The 27,845-nt window shown below is 39.2% G+C and overlaps 2 protein-coding genes across 4 annotated transcripts; one reads left to right on the forward strand and one right to left on the reverse strand.

The window, feature by feature from the left end:
- The first annotated feature begins 1,355 nt into the window (after positions 1–1,355).
- On the forward strand, positions 1,356–12,755 carry LOC138934024 (uncharacterized). Of its 2 annotated transcripts, XR_011447084.1 has the most exons (5): positions 1,356–1,517; positions 6,846–7,064; positions 7,340–7,641; positions 9,121–9,727; positions 9,809–12,755. XR_011447084.1 is itself a non-coding variant. In XM_070297392.1 (4 exons), exons 1-4 carry the CDS (start codon positions 1,512–1,514, stop codon positions 9,413–9,415), a joined length of 822 nt encoding a protein of 273 aa, XP_070153493.1. In that variant the 5' UTR covers positions 1,356–1,511; the 3' UTR covers positions 9,416–12,755. The 2 variants fall into 2 exon arrangements, 1 of the variants encoding a protein (XP_070153493.1); XM_070297392.1 differs by having other exon boundaries at positions 9,121–12,755.
- Positions 11,794–26,876, reverse strand: Ac3 (adenylate cyclase 3). 2 transcript variants are annotated; one of them, XR_011447083.1, is made up of 10 exons: positions 25,190–26,876; positions 21,988–22,367; positions 20,873–21,157; positions 20,396–20,685; positions 19,549–19,877; positions 18,551–18,895; positions 17,126–17,431; positions 16,563–16,907; positions 12,806–16,416; positions 11,794–12,706 (listed from the first exon to the last, which is right to left on the reverse strand). XR_011447083.1 is itself a non-coding variant. In XM_070297384.1 (9 exons), exons 1-9 carry the CDS (start codon positions 25,751–25,753, stop codon positions 16,234–16,236), a joined length of 3,027 nt encoding a protein of 1,008 aa, XP_070153485.1. In that variant the 5' UTR covers positions 25,754–26,876; the 3' UTR covers positions 12,805–16,233. The 2 variants fall into 2 exon arrangements, 1 of the variants encoding a protein (XP_070153485.1); XM_070297384.1 differs by lacking the exon at positions 11,794–12,706 and having other exon boundaries at positions 12,805–16,416.
- Positions 26,877–27,845: the final 969 nt, after the last annotated feature.

A 27,845-nucleotide genomic window follows, 5' to 3' on the forward strand; every position in this document is an offset into this window, starting at 1 on the left:
CGAATTTCTTCAGTTTTGAAATATTCTTTGGCTCTTCTTGTCACCCGTCGCAATTTTTCGCGTTTCTGTTTGTATTAATAATGTTTGTTTTTTATCTCTCTTCATTTTATGTTCTCCGATTTTATCCGTCTGAATGTCATACTTATCTTTTTAGTCAATAGAAATATAAGCTATCCTTCTCATTTCTTTTTTAATGCAATATGTGCTCGGCAGAGGATTACATTTTTCGTATTCCCAAAGCGACAAGCTCAATCGTCTTTTTCCCTATCTTCTTCTTCAAAATTCCCATTAAATCCGACTTAAGATTATATTTCCTAATGTATCTTTACTTTTCTCGACTAGAGATGTGTACATTTTTTAAAAACTCGAGTTGACATAAAGCTTATTTCGCGACGATAAGGATGGCAATATCAACGAATTGTAATCGATTTAATCTCCGGTTTCTGATAGATATATTAGAATACAGCATTCATTGGATCATTCGTATTCCCGTCTGTTACAAGCTACACAATTAATTTAATTGGCAAAATGTAATTGGAACGCAGCAGTTATCGTAGATTAATAATTAATCGGATTGATCGAATGGACTGCTACAAGAAAGATAACGGAGTCGATTAACCGATGAAAAAAAAAAACTATCGAGTATTTATATCACAATGTACGAAAATGAGATATTTATCTTTAATATTAAAATTATTATATATCTTAATAAATTATGTATTTAACCAAATTTTTTAATTTTGTCTCTTGAATAATATATTTATCAAGTTCATAATCGCAAAGTTGAACATGGTAATTACATAAATAGTTTTATGTAGCTTTAAGAAAAATGAACGTGACGTTTAAAATCGAAATAATTCAAGAGAAAGAAAAAAAGCAAACAAAGCGCGAATTTTATTTATGATCGTACGTAATATTTTTTTTATATTTTCAGTTTTTCGCGTCACACGTAAAGAGGAAAGTCCATTTCGAAAATAATGCGGTTTGCCCGATAAGAGTCATCGATTTACGCATTAGACGAAATAAAATAATAAACGCACGAGATGATAAATGCGTGTCGGCGAGCGCTTCTTATCCTCCCCATGGAAAGCTCTTACTAAAAAATTCAATCGAGCGGGGGAGAGAGAGAGAGAGAGAGAGAGAGACCAAACATCCAACCTGTTTGTCCACCTTCGGGTCCATCTGCCAAGACGCGGCTCATCGCCCCGGCGCGATGATAAACGGACCACCGTCGCTTTCACCCCCGACCGGCACAGAGCGAAAACAACCCCCGCTTCGCTTTCCACCTGGCTCTCGTCATCCCTTCTCCATCCGGAGAGCCGCCGGACTGCCAATCCTCGCGGAGCGAAGCACACGGTTCTGCCGCACGCGCGGCCCGATCGTAGTCGCAGTTGAAATCCCGAGGAGAACCGAGCCCCCGTCACCGCCGAGAGTCCAAGTCGTAATCCTGGACCAAGTAAACGGACGCCTCGGAGGATCGTGCCAGGATCTTCTGGCATGTGATCAGAAGCATGCAGGTAGGATCGATCGCGTCGCGCTCATTTCTTTCTTTCTTTTTCCCCCTTTTTCGAACGAAGGAGTCATCACGGTGTGATTTAAAGGGACCTTTCCTTGCGATTCGATCATGATTTATAAGGGGTTGTGATTTATCAGAGTGTACGCGTAGACCGAAGAGAGTGGAATTGATTTCTTCTGTGTAACAATTCGCGATATATTTTGTGAAATTATCTCGTGATTATTTTATCGTCGCTTTGTATAATGTTTTAAGAACAAGTGCGTAGATTGCTCTCAGTGTTATGTATATTAAAAAAAGAGACGTTGATTATTTTGCTTGTGCTTGAGAATTTCTCGCGTCCGTTATCAAAAGTCAACGAGTGTGGGATGCATACAGGTGGGTCGGAATCCCGTCCTATGCAATCTGTATTCCACAGCTGCTGCATCGCAAATAGTTAGTATTGCCCGAAAAGATATACAAACAATATCTATTATTAAAGGAAATTTAACATTCTAGGTACATGTTTTCATAGCATGTTTTTCGAATCAATCGCCTAACTATATTTTATTCATATAGATCGCCCATTTTTTCGCATCTGAAAAAGGCGGCACGTATCTCTCAAATAAATACACTTCGTTATATTTTTCGTCTTTTCACTTTTACCACGTTTTTATTATATTTCTGAAATATATTTTACGAGATACTCCCTCGTAGATCGAATTAGATTACACGGGGATGACCGTTATACAATATAAACTTGTTGGATTCAGTTTACGAGAGACGCGCCGACCTAAAACTACCCAGAAGTTTCAGGGGTTGATAGCGATTTGGGGTTTATTTTACTCAACAAACCCTCTTCATATTATATCTTTATTACATTTTATTTATTACCTTTGGTCTATCAATTTTCCTTATAATTTATCCACCTTTATAAAGTCTCTATAATTAACAAGAAAAACAACTACACATAAAATCATAAAAATATTACAGAATCATCGAAAATGAAAAATATAAATCACGTATTCTTTCTGACATTTTATAAAATAGCTTTGTGTAGAGATCAGATTCAACTCTATCGTAATAAATGAGGATTCATCTGTCAGACGCGATTTGCGAGATGACTTCTTCATCGTTTGGGGAAACATTTCCGTACGCGATAAATATATGTGTGTAAAGTGTCGGAAACTATAATATGCGATTCGGAGCACAAGGGTCTTTTCATTTAGTCAAGGCAGGCAACGTGCCAGGAAAACGATCTCCCCGCCTTTTTTTTCTTTGCCTTCATCGACCGCCTCGTGCCAAGGCTAAAACAGGAAGACAAGATCTTACAGTCATGGTCACTAACAAACATGTCTCTTATTTACGTCATTATGTTGCTATCAGTGTCTTATCCCGGTATAATTATCGGCTGTCTTTTCGCGTTTCTAGTCGATAGTTCTATCGTCATAATTCACTTTTAATGATCTTTTAGATGGGGAGAATCTTATTAAGACTTATATTAGATTCCTTCTGTAAAGCGTTTTAAATCAAATAGACATCAGAAAGTGAAGTATTAAGAAATTGAAAAATTGATAGACGCGTTCATGAAAACTGGCATGCACGCGATATCATTCAACGAAATAAGTACTTAGCGAGCTCGCGAGTATATAAATTTTCTGAAGGTGTCGCAAATTATTAGAAAGGTCGCGGAACGAAGATTTTAATCGCACCGAGAATAGCGTGATGGAATAATATTTTTCTTTTACCGCCGCGCGTAGATCAAATCGTGAAAAATGCATTGCGAGATTCGTGGGACGCAGCTTCCGGAACAGACGCGCGATACAATTTCCATTAACTTCGCTGGCAAGGTTGTTCGACTCGAAGCGCACAGACAGCAGTAAATGACTTTCCAAGTTTTCACGTTTCTACGACCGACTGTGCAAGAATATTGTCCAAACGTCAAAATTCGCGGAACATCCTCTCGACTGCAGACTTGCTCGACTCCGCGTTCAAATTGATCAAAGTAAGGACGAAAGGAAGCTTTCCGCGAGTCTATACCCCGTATAGATATTGCGCATTTTTTACGCATTCTTGAGTTTTATTGCGAGATTTTCTGCCGGTCAATTTGGAACGCCGCCAAAGACTCGCGTCTCGAAAGCTTTTACGATATATCCGGAGCTCAAATCGCGACAATATGCTAAAGTAATGCTCGTTTTATTCGCATCGCCTTCCTCGTATCTGTCTGTCGATCCGTTGGAGCGACAGAAAAGGCCAGTGCCATGCAAATGTGGCGGAAGTTTGCCAAAGAGAGGACAAGCTTCTTTTCGATACCGTTCAACGCGTTTTTTTGCGCCGTGATTTCGACAATCAATTTTTACTATTGATGGAGAGGATATCGAGTTCGCGAATTCTTTTTTGTTGCTGTGAAAAGGAGTTTACACTCTTAAAAAAAGAGGATCTTTTTGCGTTATCCATCTGATCCCGTATCGCGGCATCGTGCATTCCCCTCATCGTGTCCTTTAGCTCGAGATTATTCCGCTAAGCAAGGAGGAAAAAAATGTTAAATTTTTTCACAAATATTAAAATATGGAATAAGAATCGAAGGGGGAAAATTTTTCTTCTCTCGCATTTTCAATATTCTAAAAGAAGAGCTGCTAATTAGCAGCTGTTGTTTCCTTCTTTTATTCCTCTCGTCTGTTGATGAAGCGAAGTAATTATAAATTCTGTGTCTCATTTTGCTTTCTCGATAGTATTTCAGTTACGACCTTCCAGTTATATCGCCGACACACTTCCTGCTCACGCACTATCGATCTGTTTCGTGTTCTTCTTTATCCAACTCCTTTGGTGCTACCTTCATTTATTGTCAAATCAGTATTCTTTTTTTTTTTTTTTATTCAATGAAAAAGGCATTCAAAGAGTGAATTATATATAGCATTACTTGTTTAATCGTTTTACAACAAGCAAATATTTCAAAATGTCTCGATTTTTTACCTAGGCCCTTTCGATCCATATTTTATAAGCTCGTTTTGTCGAAAAAAATTTGTCTTATGGGCGTGATTAAATTCTATTTTTACATTGACATTATAGCAATAATATAAATATGAAAATATGTGACATATCGCAAATATCAATTTCAGATAGATTTATTTATGTACGTTTAAAAAAAAAAAAAAATCTTTTGATATAATATTCTCTCGCTAAAAGCGTAGAAATTATTTATATCGACATTTCCGTTCAAGTAGCGTTAACTACGACTGGTTTAGAAAAATTGGTACGCGTGCAAAGTTTTTTGGCATATAAAATTAGAGAGAAAGAGAAAGAGACAAAGCCGGAATTCGTCGGAAATTTACGAGTTACGCATTTTTTCCCCGACACAACGCATTTTCATTCGCTCGTGCTTTATCGATCTGTTTCGCATTGCTTCTGCGGCCTGTCGTCTTTTGCCGACGTTTTTTTGTACAGCGGAGCGACCTTTGCAAGCTCGCCGCACCGGAAACCAGCGAGCCGTTTATCCCTCCTCCGGTTACGGCTTGTCGGTCGGTGGATGAGCGGCTTCCTGCGTGACTATGATTCTCTCACGACGACGACAACGGCGACATTTTGAACTTTAAACCATGTATTATTATTATCCACGCTTGTCCACTGTCGCAGGCTTAATAAAATCAGATCGTTCGATCGACGGATAGGGAGCTCTTATGACGAATAGGCTCCGGCGCGAAAAGGCCGAAGGTGAGACAAGAACAAGAGCAAGAATAACAATCCATTGAGAAATAACGAAGCGAGAAATGGATAACATCTTAGATTGTACTTAGCATCTTATTTTGCCAAACTTTAATGACTTAATCATAACGATTAATAATTTTTAGTATAGGAAATTTTGGAAGGATATTAGTTGAAATAGAGTATCTTCAATTCAAGAGAACTCTTAATGATTTATTATTAGAGAAGTTTTTATAATTGAAGTAATTATTGAATATGAAAAATTGTTCTATGATTTATTTTTCATTTAATAATTATTTGTACTTTTACAACAGATTATTCATTATATTTATATTCTTATATTTTCAACAGATGGAAATACAATATTTATAATAAGGAAAAATGGTATATTTAAAAGATTATGTAATTTTATTGTTGATATTTAATTAAAATTAAAAATAATTAATATAATCGATATAAAACATATATTGTATAATGTATAATTAGACGATGACGTCATTCTGTAGATTGGAAACGATTGGACCATTTTTTTGTGCTTTAATCGTGTGACATTCTCTCTCCTCTAAAGGCAAATGACATTAGTTGTTCTAGAGATTCTTGCGCTATAATATTAATAAAAGATTAGTGCGTTATTTACGAACAGTTCATGGTCGCACGATATATTTTACGGAGCTTTTATTTAGCAACCCAACAGAACCTAATTCATTAATCACGATCTTAATTTCCTATGAAATTACGAGATTCTTCAAAGTTTACTGAGATCTCAGCTGTAATTATATATTAGTTATATAGAGTTACCGATATGAAGTCAAAGGTACATTTTATGATATTACAAATGATCGATAAGTATACGCGAGCACGAAATTTCGTGACAAACTTGTTAATAATAACGCGGAAATTCCGATTTATTACTACTTCACATGAGCGATTATAAAATCTGTGCTCTGGTTCTTATGTAATAACATAAGACCCGATGTTTCAAATCTATAAAGATAAGAGTTATCACCATTTTAATTAAAAAAAAAATCTGCACGCGAGAGAGGTTCCCACTGCGTTATTTTTATTATCTTTTCTTAAACATCGTTGAAATTGGAAATAAAATTTCGCTCGATGAATTTCGCTTGCGAGTATCGATTAAACAAACCATTCTTGAAATGCGACCGTGACTAAAAATATTTCTTCTTAATATTTAATATGTTAATATCCAGCTGTGCGAAGGACCTTTTACGTGTCGCTAACGCAGAAAATGTTTATCTCGTGCCACGACGATATTACCAAGTTTCTAGCGTTAACGTAATTTGTTATCGAAAGTCAGCGGGTAACTAAAAGTCGCAAAAAGTTTTTTACGACGCGTCGCGCGATACAGGTCTCGTAATAATTCAATAGCAGTTCCAAGTGCATATGTTACGAACGAAAGGAAATTTAAATCTCGTTTTATCCAGACTCACTCAACATTATTCTCCAAGAATGCATTACATTTCGATATAAAAAAATTTCGGATAAATTTGAATTTATACTGACTTTATCTGAATTTATAATCTCACTTAATAAGTGAAAAGCGAGCAGGAAAGATTGAATTTTCATCGTACGAGAGAGATTAATCGTGAGAGCTTGACGTATCTCGAGTGATTAAGAATTAAACGTCGTTTAGCAGAAGCCACTGAGAGAGCTGGGTCTGTGCCTCAATATCGGGGGATCGACAAGCAACGTTGTCGTTGCCGAGATCTGCAACGAGACACGCGGTGGGCTTCCCCTTCTTCAGATATGGCCCAGCGACTCGCCCAGAGCCGAGGCCGACGATCAGGCCCAAGCTTTTGTGTTCCCAGACGTGCAGGAAAACGTCAACGACAGTGGCATCGAATCTATTCAGGTGCAACTTTTATATATACGAGAAGAGAAAAACACAAATACATATATATATATATTAATTCTGTTTGAATAATTTTTAATTGATCAGACGAACAATGCTGGTGCCTTTTAATGCCATAAATTGCATTTCTATTGAAGAATGCAAGAGTATTTAAGATACCTTCTAGAACGATTGATTGCACTTTTGGTGAAATTTATTTTTTCGCGTATCAATTTACGTTTTATCGCGAGATGGGAACTTCCTAATTTGTAAAAATTAACGAGTTGATATTAAAGGCGTCACCGTCACCGTGCGGTGTCACCTGCAACAGCCCGGCGATGACGCCGCAGCAGTCGCGTCGCGCCAGCCTGCTGCATCCGGATCACGCGCGGCTGCAGCTTCCCTATCTTCACCACAACCACCATAACGCGGGAGGGCAGAAGAGTCCACCGTCGCCAGACAGGACATCCGTGGACGAGGACCACGAAGATCGGCCCGCGCCGCCCAGTCCCTCCAGCTCGACCACCAGCAGCCTCCGATCAATGCCGAGCTCGGCGATCGTCTCGATGCACTCGCAAGACAGAAGACGCAGCAGCAGGTAATTTATTTTTTATTTCCATCATATAATTCAAAAACTTGTTTCATTTTTTTATAACATTTAGTTTTAGAACTAACGATCTGTCATCGAGCGAAGATTATATGATCAGATTATATAATTTGACAGGTTGAATATTGAAAAAGTTAATAGTGTGTAAGAGTAACTTTATTTCTCCTTGATTTGATTACACATATAAAGATGTTACTCAAATAAAATTATTTAAAAAATAGCATCTTCAAAAGTTAAATTTTGCCATTGAAATATATAAGTGATATTATGATTGATAATAAACGATCAAAAATAATATAAAATTTATTAGAGAAGCTTTTAGAAGCAAAAACATGAAGAGAATTGTTGCTGAAGAATGATTTTTTGTTTTTACATACATTTAATTAAAATACAAAATATTTAAAAAAATATTATTTCTAACAAACTTGTTATAATAATACTTTTTAAAAGTTTATATATATCTAAGCAATAATAATAACATCTACTAACTAAAATAATAAAATAGCCGGAGTCACATGAATGGCGCGCGCGTAGGTTTTGTTAGTAAAATAAAAAACAGATGAATATCGTAAAATTTTTTACTATCGTGGCAAATAAGAGACGATATCTCTCTTGCCACCCAAAGTATGGTAAGTGGGCAGAGTTTGAGATAGAGAATTTCGAAATAACGTCGCGACGAGTTTGATGCGAAAGCATTACTATAAAAGACGTCTTATGTTTTTTTATCTCTTGTACTCAAAGGATCGGCGTCTCACAAATATTTACTCGCGTAGAAACGGCCTTATCCTTGGCCGCGTGTGCGCGGCTCAAGCGAGGATCTAGAGATCCGGACGTCAGAAATAATCTATCGCGTGTTGTGCGTTCGACACCGGACTCGGTCTTGACTCGTGTCAAGGAACGACCTTGGCACGATGTACGTTAATACACACACACACACACACACACACACACACACACACACACACACACACACACACAGAGGATGTACATACGTCGTTGACGTATATCAAACGCCAGCGCTCCACGTGTATGTCCATGTGTATCGATGGAATTGTTCGCATTCGTACGGGCTCTTGACGCAAATATCGAGTGCTTCTTTTTATGACAAAGACCTCGAGAAAATCGCTTTTTTTCTTTTCTTCGCATCCGAGGTCAATTGCGTCCCAATCCCATTTTTTTTCTTTTTTTCTTTTTGTTTGTCACAATCTCTCGTAATCTCGCGAGCGAACACGCAGGATTTTGCGCGAGGTCGAGACATTGGATCGTCTCGATAGAGGCCTACTTTTCATTGCCACACTTTGTCCGTGTTTTGATCACAAAGCGAGAACTCATGCCGGAATTATTGCATTCACTTCTAGAAAACGTTCTTAAAAAAAATTATTGTAGTATAAATAATTTCAATACAATATTATAATATGAAATATTAGAAAAAATAATATTAATTATATCTACCAACTTTTTTTTACACAGATACAGCGTGTTCGACGCTCTGGACTTAGAATATGCCCTGTTGAGAGCTGCGGCCCGTGGATCCGTAGGCCCGTACTCCCTGTCAGAATCCCTTCACAAGCTGACCTTTACTCAGAGCCTGGCTTTCCCCGCTTTGGCGCGCGGTCTCGCCGCCAAGCAGAGTATGCCGAGCGGAAGATCGCAACAATCCACCGAGAGCGGACTGAACGCCTTCGCCAAGGTAGTGACCGCGATGGTACTGATGCTGGTGAGCGTGTTGGTGTTCGGTGTCGTTTACAAGTTTGCCAAGACGTGAGGTTGGTTGCTGGCCCCAGGCCGTTATCCCGGATCGACGCAGGATAACAATCGTCTGGACGCCAGCGATGCTTTCAGCGGCAACGTCTGATGGAGCCTGAGGGAAGATCTGAAATTCATCGTACGAAGCATCTGAGGCTCTACACGATACGATCCGCGTTTAGGATAAACATTTGTCTCCGATTCTCCGATTGTCCCAGTTCTCTGATTATGAGATAAACGCTTGTACGGAAGACGAATGAAACAGACGATGATACGACTCTGTGGCAGTCGATATCACCCTAGACTCACCCTAGATGCGACTAGCCAGGGTGTAAAAAAATTTTATACAACGTCTTACTCTTTTTCTTTATAACCAATGTGTGTATTAAATATATCTAATATAAAATTTCAGCCATGGAGACGACGCTGTCATGCATGCAGAGGAACGCGAGAAGGATAATGAAAATAGCACGATTGATAAGGTAATCGTAACGAGGATTCGTTGTTGGATCGACAAAAAGTATGCGAATCAAATAGTATATATGTTATGTACGTGTAATAATTATGTTTCGTGATGAATGTGAATAAGTAATATCGACAAGGAGATATCGATAAACGAAACGTGTCTTCTCTCGAAGGAGATAATTGTACGGAAAAATCAAAAAAGATTTAATCATTGAAATCCCGAGTGCGCTCTTTCGATGTAAAGTATCTCGATATAGCGAATACACAAATTTGTGCTTTAATTTGAAATTTGGTCTTTATCGCCGACAAGGACAGCGTTCCGCGCTGAATTGCTTTCCATCGATACTTCATGTTACGGTAACTCGTTAAAGTATTATTCAACGAGTCGTGTCAATATCCTTTAACAATAAGTTTCGCTGCATTCTATTGATAGGCGATAACTGGGACGTTTCTCAGTCAATAATCCCGGATCGCGACTCTGCGACGATTGTGAGGACGATTGAGCCATTCGTTGAATTGTCTGCTCTGCGCGATAAGATTCGAGAGGTGCGCTTTATGCAATCTGGCGAACACGCTGGATGCTTCAACTGCGATTACATCGCGTTTCAAATCTAGATTCTTCCGCAAAATTCAACACTATTAAACGATCCTCATAGAATTATTAAAATATAATTTCGCGAATTTTAAGGCAAATTTCTACCGAAATGACGAAATTTTTCCCGTTTAATTTTCGATGTAAATTTATTTTTAATTAAACCATTTATTTAAAATTGATAAATTTTCGCGTTTTGGATCAAAATTCGCTTGTATCCAATTTAAAAAATTTTTAATTATAAAAAATATAACAACATATATATAACAAATATAGTTTGCTCAATATAAAAAAAACTTTTTATCCATCGCGTCATATCTATTCAATATTATATTACATTATTTCTTTTTATAATTTAATTAAACTTTAATTTTATTTAACACTGGACTATCCAGAGATTTTTTCCCGGATAATGTAATTATGTTGCTTTGCAGTGTCTTGTACGCGCGCAGAGTTATCATTTCAATACGAACGCCGCATGCAAACGCATAATCTCGTGACTCCTTCGCGAATTTTATGACGGTTCAAGTGCTTTATATAACTTCTCTTCGTGACAATCGGCCGGGAAGCGCTCCTTCCTGGCACAATTAAATTATAATATTAAGCGCGACTCGCGAGACCGTCGACGCTTCCGATCGGAAACGAATCGCTGCTTCCGACAGTGAGAAATTAATCCGTGAAAGCTACAACGCTTATCGTCTATGCTTTGTCTAAAACACGTCGCCGTTTAAAACTAAATCGGAATCTAATATCGCGCGCGACATGAAATAGTTTTCGTAGCATAAACCGGCTACTTAATCGACGTTGAGGCTTATCATGTATTTTTATAAAATCTGATATCGATCGTTGAGTCAGTAAGTAAAAATAAACTCGACTAGCTTGTTATATACTGTTTCAAAGAATCATCAAAGAATTCTCTAAAGGATACGATCTTTATTTTTGCTAGATCCTAGGGTCGGTTTCGATTTCGTTTTAAGCCCGCGTATTAATCGAAGTGCGCTCAAAAGAAAGCATCTTTGAGCTTGTTTCGTACAGCCTAGTGTTGTCCGTATAATAAAGTACTATATATATATATATATATATACATACAAAACAACTATACATATATATTGTACATATATATTTATGATCGTTACGGAAGCGTATCTCTTTGTTATTTCCATGTTGCGCTCTGTACGAAAAAGCAACGAAATTTCTAAAAATATAATAATTCGAGACTCGTCATGATATAGCGAAAGTGCCGTATTTTATCTTTTTTTAACTATCGTACTGTGCAATATATATATAGACATATATATGTAATACTAACGTGTTGCACTTACGATGCATGAGGAAAGAAATTTCTTTCTTTATATCCTTTGTGTGATTATGCGCGACGAATTTAAAACGGATGAGACGATGATATTTTCGCGATTCAAAGTTAAAATTGATCTTTTACTTTATACCTCACAATTTTACAAAATGTATACTGCCGCAAATTTTGCGATCAAACGAAGAAATCGTGTCTCTTCCAGGATAGAATTTACATAGATGAGAAATTTAATTTAAATACTACTAGAGGAAAAGGATTAATAGAACTGTTCCTTTTTTACCTGTAGTTCTTTACGCGTTTAGTACTAACTCGAAACAAGCGTAGAACTTTTCGAGAGTGAAAAAAAAGGGGAGGAGAGACGGAAATGTGAAAAGGGCAGCTGAAAAGAGCTGACCTAAATTACACTGCAGTCTCCATTGTGATCATGTCACCGATCCATAGAACGATAATAAAGTTAAATGGAAATGAAAATGGAATATTTTATGTTTTTTAAAGCTTATTTTCTCTCTCTCTCTCTCTCTCTCTCTCTTTCTCTGTATTTGAATAAAGATTGTATAGTTAATAAGAAAAAAAATTAATCATATGAGGAATGTATAAGTGAAATTGATTACACTAAGTGCAGAATGGTATTCGCGAATTTTCGACGGTATACGTTTTTATTATGATACTTACAATATTCTGTTGAGAGATCCTCTCATGTCAGAGTATCCTATTGAGAGTTATCAGCCATGGAAAATTGGTCGACGCGATGTAAAATTGTTGCGCGTTGAATTTTAGTCGTGCCAATATACGAATCCGTGATCTCTCGTATCAGAGCGTTTCCCCCCGATTCTCTTTGTAATTCCCTCCCCGTCCCCGTCTACGCTAAATATAATGCTTGTAAACGTTGTAACTACTACCACCACTCGATCGTCCCATTCCGCGATAAATTACTTTTCTTCCTTGACAGTAAAACACAAAAGAAGAAACAATAAAAGGACTGGAAAATTATTAGTTAGCGGTAATCTTCTTAATCTTACTTATAATTCAATCCTCTTTACCTCTTTGTTCTTCTTGGAATTTAACCTTAATGGCTTGGTGTATTAGTAACATCGCAGTTATAAACAATCGAAAATTACAAAGGGGTTCGATTTAGGCGTCGTAACCGCAGAAGTAGACAACCAGACCTTCTTCTTCCATCAATTTCATTTTACTTTCACAAAATTCACAGAATTCTAAATCGAAAATTATTTACAAAGATGTTTAATGTCGTTTAATACTAAAGCCCGGTCTACAATGAGTCGTTAGTCGTTAGTTGTAAGTAAATTAACTTAACCACAATCGATTATTTCAAGAATATTCTCGAAATAATCAACTGTGGTCAATTTGCGTGCGACTAACGACTAACGACTCATTGTAGATCGGGCATAACCCTCGCTACTCTTCTCTTTGATTGTAATAATCCTAGATACGTTTAAGAGATGGACTTGATTCTCTGTCACAAAACATCTGAATGTTAAAAGTTGACAAAGTCCTGCTCCAAAACGCCGATAGAAAATTCTCAGGTTTATTCATAGCCAGAATCTAAAACGTTCGAGTTCGCGGAAAGATTATCTTGATTTTAATTTCATTCTTCGAATTCGTGCTAAATTACTTGCGACTTCCACAACCAGCGCTTATTAGGCCAAACCTTTGATGCTTAAGCTCGTCTTTTTTTTTTTATACTATTTTCACAAAATGCCATTATGAGATTTTGTTGATCGTTTTAGCCTAAAATGAAATAGATCCAAATTTCCAAGCCGGACGAACGGACGAATAAAAATGATCCTTTGGATTTCTGCGAATAAATTTTGAAGGAGTGACGCGAGCACTTCCTAAAAAAAAAAAAAAAAAAAAAAAAAAACTCGTAGATGCCATTTATTATCTTGTCAATCCAGGAGTAGAATTTCTCGCGTAATTTTATATACCACCTGTCTATCCTTCTATGAAGATGATAGTCTTTATGACAGGCGTTTTTATTTCCCTCGAATTGTTCGATCGTCACATTTAAAGTCTGTTAACATATCAACAATGATATATTCCTTTTACACGATTATATACGATTATACGCGGATCGTTTTACGCACATTCTCTGTTTCGCCATCCGCTCGTTTGACAATCTCTCAATAGACAAACAAGTCAAAAGAAAATAATAGAAATTTAAATTTGTAAAATAGAATCTGTTTCTCTTTGATATCAGAGATCAATTCAAAAATGTTTAGATATATCTATCTATCTATCTATCTATCTATCTATTTTCTCTTTCTATTTACAATGCATTATCTCTCTGTATTTTTTGAATTAAATCAAGAAAAATAACAAAATAGAAATCTTTTCTCGAGAATTAAGTATTCAAAATGAGTTTTCATCAATATCTCTTGATCTACTTTTTACAAGTGGCACATATCGATCATATTTTTCCGATTCCTCGCGTATCGATCGATCTTTCGGAAACATAGTATGTGCAAATGTATGTGTATTCATGAAAGAGAGAGAATCCGTTTATTGCTATCTTACAAGAGATACTCTTTGATCTACGCACACATGTATGTATGACACATGTGTGTCCGTCAATCGTGTGTATGTTTCTGTGTTCGTGTTGCGTGTACGCGCGATAATGCGGGTGAGAAATCGGCTGGGAATGGAAGTACGCAAATTCGTGAAAAGATTTGAAAGTAAATCGCTTTTCCTTCTCACTGAACGAAGAGATCTATTTTTGACTTTTGCTTAGTTTCTCTTGCGCTTAGGCCGATACCTACTTATTTTTTTTCTTTATTTTTTTCATTCAGTCCTTCTCTCCCTCTCACTCTGTCTTTCTCTCGCGCAACCCTCTCGTTACATTCAACGCGGACGTGTATTGCACGAATACGTTGCATTTGTCATACGAGAATCTGATATCAAGAGCGTTTGAATAAAATACCTCCTGAACACGCGCAGGGAGAGATCATTATGCATTGGGACTTGGTACCGTCGTATATAACGAAAGAATTAGTAGAAAATTTTTTTAAGCTTCCTCGTGTACACGTTGTACGTACGTATCCGAGTAATCTTGGTCTGGTGATAAATTTTTTCGGCGACTGTAGAAAAATAAATTACTATCGTATCGGTGATTTTGTGTGTGTGTGTATGTGTGTGTTTTTTTTGTTTACTTTCTTCTTCCTCTTCTTTTTTTATGCGGCACACGTTTCTAGCCCCTAAGGTGTGTAAGTGTTTGTTGCTTTTATTTTTCCCTTTATATTAAGTTATATATTTATCTCTGATATATCTCTCGGCTGTGCGCGCTCTACGGATGACGTGTATTCGGAAAGTGAATATATAGTTTTTTGTAAACCGACATTCCGCTATGACACTTTGATTTCGAATCATCGGATAAACGATAAAATTACGCCGTTATGTCGCCGATAATCAAAAGTGTGAAACCTCGTTTTGCTAATATCTCTATCTCTTTCCCAAGATTCTCTTTCTCTCTTTCTCTTTTCGAAGAGAAACTCTTTTTCTTTCGAGATATAAATGAGTCTTTTTTTTTTAATTATTACCTGTACTAATAAAGATCCTAGATTAATGAAAATCCTGATGTCGTGAATCCGCGCAAGGTGTGTTTTTTTTTTTTGTGTCAGTATAATTTGGAGAAAGAAGTTAGGTCTGCGAGATTTACCACACACGAAATGATCAGTTCTCTACGTTATCCTGATTCTCGATGCTCCATCCGACAAACACATCCATCTGCTATTATATTACAGTCTGTTAACACAATATTACATTTGTGTTTCCTCACCTACGGATCTGTTGCTATTTACATGACGACACATCAAAATATCGTTTTGCTCGGTCTGTAGTATGTCTCTAGAATCCTTATTACTCTTTGGTTTTTTTTTTTTCCCCAGATATACCCTGTACGCGAATTTGATACACTCTCGCTATTCGCGAAACGTACGTATGTACGCATGACTCCCGCTTGTATGTGTGCGTGTAAACGTTGTGATAACGAGTAATCAACGCGACTATATCCTCTCCCTTCACGTTAATCGATGGATGATATGGGTGACGTATGATGATACTCGAGAACAACCGTAAATGATCTAGGCGTCGATCCTACCCGATCCGGTCCTTCTCGTCCTTCCTTCCGTGTGCAATCTCTTCCCTCTGAGAGACACGAGGATTCTAACATTTAGAGAGTTCTCTACGACAATACATTTAGCTCGCCGAACGTCCTTCAAGAAAATTTCGTTCGACGTATAGAAATGTCGTCTAAGTTACAACTCGTTTCTCTTCTCGCTCGTCGCTTCGCGAACGAATGTCAGATGGGACATTAAATTTTTCTTACAAACATCCAATTTCTGTTAGATTTCGAAGAAAGCTTAAGCCCCCTGTAATTGGACTTCTTCTCAATCGTTTCCCGTGAAGATTTGCAACGATTCTTTTTGAATTTGAGTTAGAGCCTTCATTACATTTATTGATAGATTATCGGATGAGTGGGTTCAACGGGTAAATCGCTGTCCAGGTCTAGAAAGACACCGTCCTTGGAGACGAGATAATGCGTCAAGAGCTGCCCCTTGCCCTTGACGAACACGAGGCCTCGCTGCTCGAATCCGAAACCGAACGGCTCCAATATCTTCCGCGTTTCGTCAGTAACCTGCAAAGTTTTTTTTTTATTTTTTTTTATTTTTGGATCTCACTTCATAAAATAATATTCATATTCAGAGATTATTTTCAACAAAAATAAAGAAGAAAATTAAAAATAAAAATATATCATTGATTTATTTCTGATCTCCACGGTACCTGAATACAGCCGACCTTCCCTGTGCTTTCCATCCTCGACGCGACATTGACGGTGTTGCCCCAAATGTCGTAGTGAGGCTTTCGCGCCCCGATGACACCGGCGGTTACCGGCCCGTGATTGATGCCCATTTTCAGAACAAAATGATTGAAGCTCTGCTCATTAATACTTGACAGAGCCTTTTTAAGCTCCAAAGCGAAATCTACGAGGATGACGAGATGGTCCCACCGGGGACCGTTTTCCGATTGCGTCGAACCGATTGCATCGGTTATCCCCGAGGCAGCCATGTAAGTCGAGCCTATCGTCTTGATCTTGATGATGTTCTTGAACTTATTCTGATCAAGAATCTAACGAGAATAAAAATATCGAGATAAATTTAAACATTTATTAAGATTAAAGGAATTTATGGAAATTGTTAAACGTACGTTTGCGAAGAAAAGCGAATTTTCTTCTTTATAAAATTAAATATTTAATTTATTGTACCAGTTTTTAAACCGATTCTTTTTTTTTTTTTTAAGAAAAAGAGTATCGCGTAGCTTTGCAAAATAAACGAGGGTAAACTTACAGCATCGAAATCGGAGATGACCTCGTTTAGGAACCTGAGGCACTCAAGGCCTTGATTGTTGATGCTCTCCTCGCTGTAAAAGTCGGCGAAATTCGGCATGCTGGCAAATAGCACGCCCACCTCGGCGTAACTCTGACTGTAGAGATCGTCGTAATGTCTCGCGTGCGACAGGAAATAGGCGGCCACATGAGGTGGCAGGATGTTGTATATTAACGCGCCGTTTCTCCGCTTCATGTCCGCCGCTCGTTCTCTCTGCGCTATCACTTCTCGTCCCCGCACATATAGAATTCTTCGCGCCTTCTCAGCCTACACGTGACATTGCGACAAATTCGTTTATCAACAAAATCGTCATTCGAAATTTTTGCGCGACTGAATAAACTTTCGACGAATTAAAACCTGGCGCAGTTAAAATAATTTCTGCGTTATATTTTTATGTGATTCAATATACCATATATTATAAAACTGCTGATAATAAGAAAACTATGTAAGACCATCTCCATTCGAATTGTCCTACATTCGTCCTCGTTTCGTGAAACGCAGGGATTTGTATTTCCGTGACGGCGGAGAGAGGAAATGTCTCGTTAGAATGAAAATTTGACGCGAAATTGCTTTTGCTTCTCTCGGTGATTTTAGCAGAGACCGGATGGAGGATCGCGCTGGGCGAGTGGAACGTCGTTCATGTACCATGAAAATGCCCACTCGAAAATCGCAAATTACTCGAGATCTAATTTCTCGATCGAACCTGGCCGTTGTCGCCGCTGTCCGCGAACAGATTATATTTCTATTTCGCACCCGATACCGATTGCTGAGTTATTTCGGAAAATTGCAATAACGTTCATCTCATTTTTACGGCGTGCAAAATAAAATGCGATCGCGACAATAATTTTATCTCAAAATATTAAAAATAATAAAGTTAAATATATACAATTTCTGAAAATACAGTATCGTTGCCAATTTATATAATAATATTTCAAGTCATTCGATCCCGCTTTTGATACCTGATTCTTCAACATGACGCTTGGCTCTCTCTCTCTCTCTCTCTTTCGCGAATTGGATCGTCGATACGATTTTATAAACCCGGGAGAATTGATTGTTCTTTTATCGACACGCCTGTCGATGTCCTCGAAACAAGGAATCGTTTTCGCATGCCGTTGCATTTCCTACGTATACTATAATGCACAGGAAGTCGATTTACGCGAAGATGTAAAGCAACCATATCTATCCATTAAAGCTTGCAGCAATCGACGCAGTCGTGTCGGATTTTTTTTTTCAAACGCGCAGGAATTTATGTCGTCATTTGAAATCGCGTACTCGATATTAATCCAATATACCGACGTATCATTACTAACGTAAAAAGGACGCTATAAAAAAAAATGCTCAAAAGAAATATCCAAGATCTTCCCCAGAAAAACACTTTGCGCTTACGTATCTCGCCACGATGATCAGCGCGGTCGCGACGATGAACAGAGTAGTCGCCAATGAATATTTCAGCGGGAAGGGCACCCATCGTCCAGACGTATCCTCCATGTCCTCCCTGTCGAGGCTCGACGCAAGGAACAGAATGTTGATGCAGGACTGCGCGCCGGCAAGAAAATACATCAGGCACGCCTTGGTCAGGTAACATAGGTACGTCGGCATCGAGATGGCGATCAGCGCGAGGACGCCGATGTACGAGTAATACGAAGGATATGGACATCGCGGGGACCGCCAGCTTATAATTAGCGAGATGTTCTTTGGCGGCTCGGCTTCATCGATGATCGCACAATTGGTCTACAAACAGCGAGATTAATGTATAATTGTTCGCGAGATATGTATTAGAAATGAAGAGCCTTTTTTCGAGATATTAAAATATAAATGATGATGAAATATTTTTTCGTATTTAATGTATGAGAATATAATGTTAAATATTATAATCTTATCTTAGAGATTTTTGGACAGAGTTATGTTATATCAGAAGTATATTATGTTATATTGAACATAATAGCGACAATTAAATCAATTAAACATAAATAATTATGTCATATTAAATTGATTTTGTTCTGGGGATATTTAAAATAAAAATATTTCTTATATAGTATTTAAAAAAGAATATAATATAGAATATTATGGTTCTGTTTCAGTTTTTATTTCAAAAGAAAAGAATATTATATCATACTAGAGATATACGAGTCATTTCTCTCAGATATTAAAAAATATAAAATATGAGAAGTATAAATAGAAGATGAAAGTATTGGAATGAATATATTTCTTATTTTATTCTCATCTTATTAGTATTTAGCGTCAAAAATAGAATGTTGTAGATTACAATATTACTGCAAATGACTACATGCGTCATTAAATTTCTGCTAATGAATAAAATCTCTCGTAAAGTCAGAGCTGCGGCAACAAGTATCGATTAAAAGACGAGCTGTCCGAGTCCTTACCATGTCCAATAGCAGAAAAATTATAAGGGAGAAAGTCATTAGGAGCGTGAGGGTGCTTCTGAGCCACGTTGCTCTGACGGCGCTGCTCAGACAAGTGGCCCCGGCCAGCACAATGCCGAAGAGGGCGACCACTCCGGCACCGCCCCACGTGAACGGTCCCCAGGGTTGCAGTCTCCAAACCGGGGCCGCGCACATCGTCACCAAAGGCCCGCCGAGGAGTGACAGAGGCGAGAAGGTCTCCAACGTTTCGTGAAACGCCGTCTCCACTCCTGGATCCTTGAACCGTAGGGTCAACCAGGAGACGTGACCTTTCAGATCGGTAACACCACCTACGAATGTTCGTGCGCTGACGTAACATTTAAGGCTTGAGCCGTTAATGGGACGGCAATTAGCCACCACGGATTATCACCCCGGAGATTAATTCTTATTTCGACTTGCATCCGAAAAATTTGATTTCAACGAATTTAGAACAATTTTCTCTTTCTTTTCAAGATGAAATTACTTTCCATAAATGTGAAATAAATTTTCGGCTCTTTCTCTCACGCAATGGAATATTTTAGATAATTTTTTATCGTCAACGCTTGTTGTGTAATTAAATGTTAGTCGACGCGAGTGAGACGCTCGCTCGAGCGTCGATTCTAATCAGTGTCCGCATCGAATTGTAGTACCCGATAAGAGTAACACTTGGCAAACGCATGCGCGGATTTTTAAGCCGCTTACAAAGTTCGAACGAGAAGCTACGTTCTCCGATTTAATCCTTTTCGAGTTAATTTTCGAGCCGAATTTTCGTTCTACTTAACGCATCGCGCGTGACTCGAACCAAGAATGTATCGGGAATAATTTTTACCTCTACTGTCGAGCTTTTTTCTTAGACGTTGTTGAAATTCCTCGGAGTCCTCTTTGCTATTGTCCCCCTTGTCTTGCGAATTTTCCATTATCCTATGCGAATTCTCCGCGTCGGCCAGCGACGCGAGACTTTTCGTTACTGCTGGCTTAAACTGCTTCAAGGCTTTCACAATAAAGTAAGTGACAAGGCCGGCCTTTTGGAGTGCCTCCTCCCGATTTTCCCCGTGCGCCGGCTCGACCTCGAATTCTCCATTCAGGAAGCTCAACGTCGCGTTTGAAATGTGCACCCTCCTTCAAGCATTTATTTATTTATGCTTTCGTGTAAGCGCGACCTCGATGCAACGGATAAAAAAAATATAGAAGCTAATACAACATCTCTGGTTAAGTTGCGAGTTTCTATTAAAATAAAACGCACTCTCTTCACATTAATCGAGAAATGAGATTTTTCAATTGTCTCCGGAAATTTAACGCTTCTTACCCAGCCCTTCCGCTGCTCTCCATTTTATTCGCCAGCTCAACGTCCTTGCTGTAAACGTCGAACTGCCACTGCCTTTGGCCGAGGACCCCGGCAAGCACCGCGCCCGTATGAATACCCACCCTCATATCGACGGGGCTGTTCGTCGTCTGTTGAACATATTTGATCGCCTCCACCATGGACAGACCCATGTACACACAGAGGACCGCGTGGTCTGGCCTTTCGACGGGCGCACCACTTATGCAGTAGTAACAGTCCCCCAGGATCTTGATACGCATTTGCTCGTATCTGCGAATGAGATTTCGTACAGATCGCTGCACAATTGCTTATCGTATCGCAAGAACATTTCTATTAATTTGCGCAGAGGGGAAATATTCTTTAGCTCAGAAAATGAGCTCGATATGAAACAGCAAAAACGCGATAGCATAAGCTGCAAAGTGGATTTGACGGCGAAGGAAAACGTTCCCGGGGATATCGATTGCCGTTGTCCTCGAAGGACCTCCCCCTGCGACAGGATTTACGTAGTCGGCTTAGTCGAGGAAAGAATCAGCAGGGAATTTGTCCGAAATGGAATCAATCGTCGTCGCGTTGTGATCGCATGCAATTTTCGTTTCCCGGGCGGAAATAGAACGCGCGACCTACGGAATTCTATCATTTTACTGAGTCATTTTACGATTAGCATTTGATGGCACGCGAAGCCTCGCTTAATATGTATATACATTGGGTAATAAAATCATAAGAACTTTCTTGCGGCGTACGACGCATGACAGATATCTCAATATGTTTTTTTTTTAAATATATATTTCAATTTCACTAATAACAGCATATAATTCGATTCCTCCTCGTAAATAATTAAAAAATTAATTACCAGAGGAATTGAGATACATGGTTTTCCGATAAAGATCTACTATCTACGAGAACAGCGTTTCTCAATCTGTGGATGATATTACTTTTCTCATAAAATCGATAAACACACAAAAGCAAAAGACGCAAGAGTGTAAAATAAAAGTAAGATGTTAAATTTAGTAGTATTAAAGACACATATTCTCGATTTAATGCGAAACATAAATTGTCTATTATTAATATAGATTTTTAATGAAAAATTTAACAATAAATACCGTTCGCTGAGCTGATCGAATCGCGCGAATAGCTCGTTGAGTATCTTGACGAGCTCGCTGGCGCTGTAAGTCGACGAGATCGCGGTGAAGCCGACTATGTCGGCGTAAAGTATCGACACGTTCTCGTGCCTGGACATGTAGATCTTCTTGAATTGCGTGTCGAGAGAGGCGCCGAGGTCCTGCCGCATCTTGACCGCGACATGCTCCGGCAGAACGCTCAACAGAAGCCGTTCCTGCTCCGCGCTCTGCTCCTCGATTATCAGCTGGACCTCCAGGCTCTGCCTGGTCTCCAGGAATGCCCGGCGCTGCTGGAACTCGGCCAGACAGTAGCTGCAAGCACCCAAAATAGCGGCGCCGGCGAAGAGTGTCACCGTCAGGATCTACAGGAAGTTTTTACGAAGCTGATTTACGAGTGTGTCTGGCCATGCGAGGGCGAAATGGTCGCGACGTGAGCACCGGTGGCGAGTTCATTAGGCATCCTTATTAAAACTTAATTGCAAATATAGTTCGCGACGCGAGCTAGATAAAAAAAAAAATTTGCCTTTGTCTGAACGCTAATAAATTCAGATGACGAATCGTTAGAAATTTACGAGTTTATAGCTTACGTTTGTGGAATCGAAAACTTAATATTTTCAGAAGATTTTCCTGTAGAAAATAATACATTTAATATTTTAATATCGGTGAAACTAAAAATGGAGATAGGAGAGTTACATTTATCTGAGAGAGAATGAGAATAGCAACGCAACATTATTTCCGTCAATAGCAAACACAATCGATATCTCGATCGCAAGGTCACTTTTCCGTGTCGGATGGTCCTCTGTTCACAGGGAGAAAAGCATTGAGCGTCGCGTATCGAAAGGCAACCTTTCGCATCATTGCCCAGCTCCATTCTCTCACACACTCTCGCTCTTTCTCTCTCTCACACCATTTCGCTCTCATTACATCGCGCCTCTATCTCCGTCGCGCTCTCTTTATTTTAAACTACCATTGACCAAACTCTACTCAAGTGTTACTAACGACGAGAGCCACGTGTCTGCGCGTCTACTTCCAGCTTTCGCTTTCACACGATATCCGCTGTCAAAAGTTTCGCATGCCCCGGTCAATGCACTTGTACTGTTTACTATATCACTGCTGCGATAGATCAATGACGAGCCAATTATCCGTTAAAATTTCCCGCACCGACAAACGCGCGTGGGTTACTCAATATTGTATCTAAAAACAATTTTTATTCCTCGCTCCATTCCCATCAATAAATGAAGAGTAAAGATAATACGATATCTCGCGTAAGACAATCTCGGCGGATTCTGAAACCTCTTGAATTCCAGTACTCTTCGTGTAAGTCGATATATAATCCTGCTGTTCTCTTCACGATGAAAAAGAAATCGCAGAGAAAATATCTAGCGAGATGTGAAAAATGAAGCAATCGCTTCGCAAGTCTCTCGGTTTCCCGAAAGATCTTTCCTTCCTTCAACTTGCGTCACGAGCCTTTGAAACTGGCTCTGTGAGATCGTAGTTTATCGTATTGAATACGATGCTCGAGGAACAAAGGTATACAAATTCAACTTCGCTGGCGATACACCGCGATGCTATTATCGCTTCAGCAATGATATTACGTCGCATACCAGGATCGATATGGCAAGCCTTATAGGCTTATACACGGCGAGCACAGCACATTGGACGTATCAATTTTTACGGATTGTTAATAATTTTACAATTTTATTTACGATAAAAGATAAAAGAAATAATATAGATAATACTTTTACGATAAATTAATATAAATCTCTGATAAATATTAATACCAATAGCGGAAAAATTTCTCTTTTATTCCTTAATAATAAAATAAATATTTTAATAAATGAGTTACGATTAGCATGTAAAATGAATAAATAATCAATAATTTTTGTAATAATAATTATATCTTTATTTAAAAAAGACTAAAGAGATGAAAATTAAAATTATCGCGAATCACTGGATGACTAGATGGTTGGATGCCAACAAAAATCGCGAAGAAGGACTCGTTTGTGCTGCGTTCTTGATCTCAATGCGATGCATGTATTGATGCGATAAACGTAACTCGTATCGGCTGCGATCACCGTCAACGTGCAAAAGTCAAGGTCTAAGGTCGAGAGTTATGACCAGAAATAGTATATAATTTATATAATAGTATATAATACTCATTTTACACATCTCTCCCATTTTATTGTAATAAAAAACAAATCCATCGCGATATTTGCATGTGTGTATTTAATTATTTTCTTCACATATCGATTTTATATATCTTGAATAACTTTTTAAAGAAACGAAACGAATTTTATATATTACGATTTATACTAGTTTCCTTACCGATTCTCGATTCCTTTTCGTGAAAGAGAATTTTTGCAAGTGGTGCGACATTAAATATGTCTAATATCTTCCCTTTTTTTTTTTCGCAACCGTATATTATCGCGTATTCGCGTAAAAGTAGCGGCGATACGCTTCGTTGAGTGTGGATCGATGTTGGTGCACGCGCTGTCGGTCCTCGGTTGGCAGTGAATTAGTTTGTCGATGTCGACGTCGGCGACATCATTGTTTCCATCCTCTGTGCGTGTCATTCCTTGATCGCGATTAATACGGACGCTATTCGTTGCTTTTTATTTTTCATATCGTCACGCGCGATTCTACTCGCGTCATATTAAAACGATCTCGTATCTCGCGAAGAGAGTGCGTACTCGATGTCCCTATCGTTTCCTCTCTTTTCTTTTCAAGACAGCCATCGATACAAGACAGTATCTGCACTCTAAACACGCTGTTTTATCACGCCTTTTTTAGGTCTGATTGAAGGGACTTGACTCATTAAATATAGAATGCGATGTATATGAAAGTATCAAAGTTATTTTTAATAATTCTATCGAGGGGTGCTATAAATGGAAGAAGAGGTCATGTGATAAATTACGCGAGCTTTCGCAGGATTAGCTCTCGCATTGATTAAGATTAAAACGACAAGCGCGTTTCATGCGTTTGCGAATCGAAAGAAAGCTCGCCTCCGTCAACGGTGCTTGAACTTTGACGCCCTCGCCGCGCAATTCTCTCGAGCAAGGGGAAACAGAAGGGGATGGCTCTCGATTCAATTCCAACCCTCTCTTAACGATCCGCCAACCCGGAGAACCCAATGTGCCCATGATGCCCATGATGTGCCGGACGAGATATTTACGCGATTACCTACCAGAACATCGATGGGCTGTGTCTTAAGATCCTCCAATGTCGCACTGGAAAGGCCGATCACGGCGAAGAAGTAGATGAGAACGCTGCTGAGCGCGAGCAACGTGCAACGGCAGAGCTTGAGCGGCAAGGTGGCGAACAGCAAGTATAGCAACAACAACATCCAGCCTAGGCTGTCCCTCGGCGTGACCTTGGTGGACTTGAGGAACAATTGTGCGGGCAGGTGGACGATCCACATCTGTCCGACTATACACGGTACCACCGACCAGAGCGAATTCCTCGCCTTGGTACCGTGCTCGGCCCATATCAGCAGGCCGATGTTCAGGCTAAGGAACGCGGCGGTGACGCTACGCGCCAGCAGCTCGATACCCGGCACTGCCACCGCGTAAACGCCGTACAGAATCGCCGACATCAGGAAACACGTGAGGCCGCCGCGACGCTGCTGTAGAGATGAGGCGCGATACAGCTTCTCGAGTCGAGCGCTGCTGAAGCTTGTCTTAAGCAGATTCGACGGTCTGCCACAGTTCAGGTAGGATTCCTCGTTCGTCGTTTCCTGTCGCTGCGACATGGCGTCGATGTTATAATCGTCGTCGTCGTCGTCGTCGTCGTCTTCCGTTAATTAAAACGTACCCCACGCAACCATCATACATTCTACCGCATCTCCGCGATCCTCGTTTTCTCCTCTATAAGGACGATCGACCGATCGCGGCACGATCACCCTCGTCACCGCTTTCTCGTGAACACATATTCTCGTGGCTCCCAGGAGAACTTGTCAAGATCCCCCAGTGATCCCGCTCGTTGCTTCGTCAATCTTCAAGTCTCGCCTCAAGCGACCCGTGAGTCAGGCGCGAATCAGGCGGAATCCGCGTTCAGGATTCCCAAGCTCGCTGACGCGGCTGTTATCCCGAGGACACGTACATCCGAAATATTCACGCACTCACACATACAGCCGTACAGGCGCGCGCGCGCGTGTCAAGCGCTAAACGAGCTTCTCTCGAGACGCAGCATCCGCACCCGCGTGTAGGGTGCTCCAGCCTGCCGGGTTGCTACTACCGGCGGACAGCTACTACCTCTTCTGCACGGCCTACCTCCTCCACGGTCGCCTATATGCATCGTCGCCGATATATTCCTCGCCACCCTCCCTGGCATCGCACTCACCCCCGTCTATTTATCTCCGTCTATCGCGCAGTTTTCGCCGCCGCGCTCTCCTTCTTCCCGTAGTAGCCACGTCCAGGCGTGCGCCCTGCGATCCTGAGGCCGCCACACGACCCTCCGACCCGGGTCGATATCAACCACCACAAATCCCAGCAGTTGACGCCAGGCTCTACCTGTGCGCCTCCTTCTACTGTGCGCTATCCTATCCTACGTACGTATATCGAAGACCTAATCTGCGCCTCGCGCGCGCAGACTCACCTTCCGCAGATTTCATCTCGAATTTGTCCCGGAGCGGATTCTGCTTTTATTTTAGGACGGGCTATTTATTTAGAATCCCTCGCGCGCATTGACTATATAGGGTGAGTCGCTAGAAATTGGCATTTCTAATCATTCGTGCGATAAGTATTTTATAGAACAATGTTTCAGATTAAAGTTGCTTCATTTTGAAAGACATTTCATTATCAGGATGATTTTATTTTAGACGATGCTGCTTTATAGATTTTGACGTCATCTTTATTTTATCATTTTTAATTGTAGAATATACGTATGTATTGTATATATATACTACTTTGATATTTATATACGTAGCATGAAGAATTTCGATTGATATAAAAAACATACACTTCTGTTAAAAAAAAATAAAGGTTCTTTTAATATATCAAAATTATCTGGATCAAGATCGAGCTAATCAAGGAATGTCTCTCTTGAAATCAGGTAATTTTCATCTAAAATATTTTTCTATAGGATAGATATCTTAGAATTCAAGAAAGGCAATTTTTAATGACTCATCCTGTATATATATATATAACTATCTTTTCGGTTGAAAGGAAAATTTCTCAACCAATCAAGTCATGAATGATAGAGGCTATGACGATCAGCGAATATTATGCGCAATTACGCTTTGAAGAGAGACGCGATAAAGCAATTGGTATAAATATTCAGCAGAAATTGTAATTGGAAGTGTCTTCAAATGTTGATTCTAATTATATGTAATATATGAAAAATCACGTATATCTTAATTTAGATATCGTAAAGACGCTAAATTATAAATATAAATTATATAAATTATATTTTTAAAAAATGCCTTCTATTTATTTTCAATTCTTCGAATTATAACTTGTTAGCCAATTATACGCGTTAAGACAAACTATCCATTAACCTTTACTTTACGTAGAGTTTACTCTTCTATGTCTAATTACGTCCCAGTTATTGCGGAATGTTTAATTCCTTTCTTTTCATTACAAAGCAATTTTATTCCTGAAAAGTATTTCAGGAATCTTAATTCAATGTTCGCCGACGATTAAATAAATTGTATATCTGTTTCGCAGAATTATCTCATTAATATCTAGCTTCATCAGTTTATAACTGCGGATACAATCGGAACTTGGCCCACTCGCGAAGTTCAACAAGCGCAGCTATATATAAATAAGTTATTTGTGTAGTTATCTGAGCGATTAATTCTCGCGGAGCGATTACTTCTCGCAATATTGATGTATCTCGGGAGA

Source organism: Polyergus mexicanus, unplaced genomic scaffold (assembly GCF_030449975.1).
Source record: "Polyergus mexicanus isolate NDT 795.1 unplaced genomic scaffold, iyPolMexi1.0 SCAF_6, whole genome shotgun sequence".
In the NCBI taxonomy this organism is placed as follows: domain Eukaryota; kingdom Metazoa; phylum Arthropoda; class Insecta; order Hymenoptera; family Formicidae; genus Polyergus; species Polyergus mexicanus.

Excerpts from the sequence above, each read along its gene's own strand:
- LOC138934024 (XM_070297392.1), top strand. Across the intron at positions 7,065-7,339 it reads GTGGCATCGAATCTATTCAG|GCGTCACCGTCACCGTGCGG; the intron begins GTGCAACTTTTA and ends TTGATATTAAAG. Across the intron at positions 7,642-9,120 it reads GACAGAAGACGCAGCAGCAG|ATACAGCGTGTTCGACGCTC; the intron begins GTAATTTATTTT and ends TTTTTTACACAG.
- Ac3 (XM_070297384.1), bottom strand. The coding sequence starts at position 25,753 with ATGTCGCAGCGACAGGAAACGACGAACGAGGAATCCTACCTGAACTGT. Across the intron at positions 20,686-20,872 it reads GAGAGCAGCGGAAGGGCTGG|GAGGGTGCACATTTCAAACG; the intron begins GTAAGAAGCGTT and ends AAATGCTTGAAG. Across the intron at positions 18,896-19,548 it reads TTTTTCTGCTATTGGACATG|ACCAATTGTGCGATCATCGA; the intron begins GTAAGGACTCGG and ends CGCTGTTTGTAG.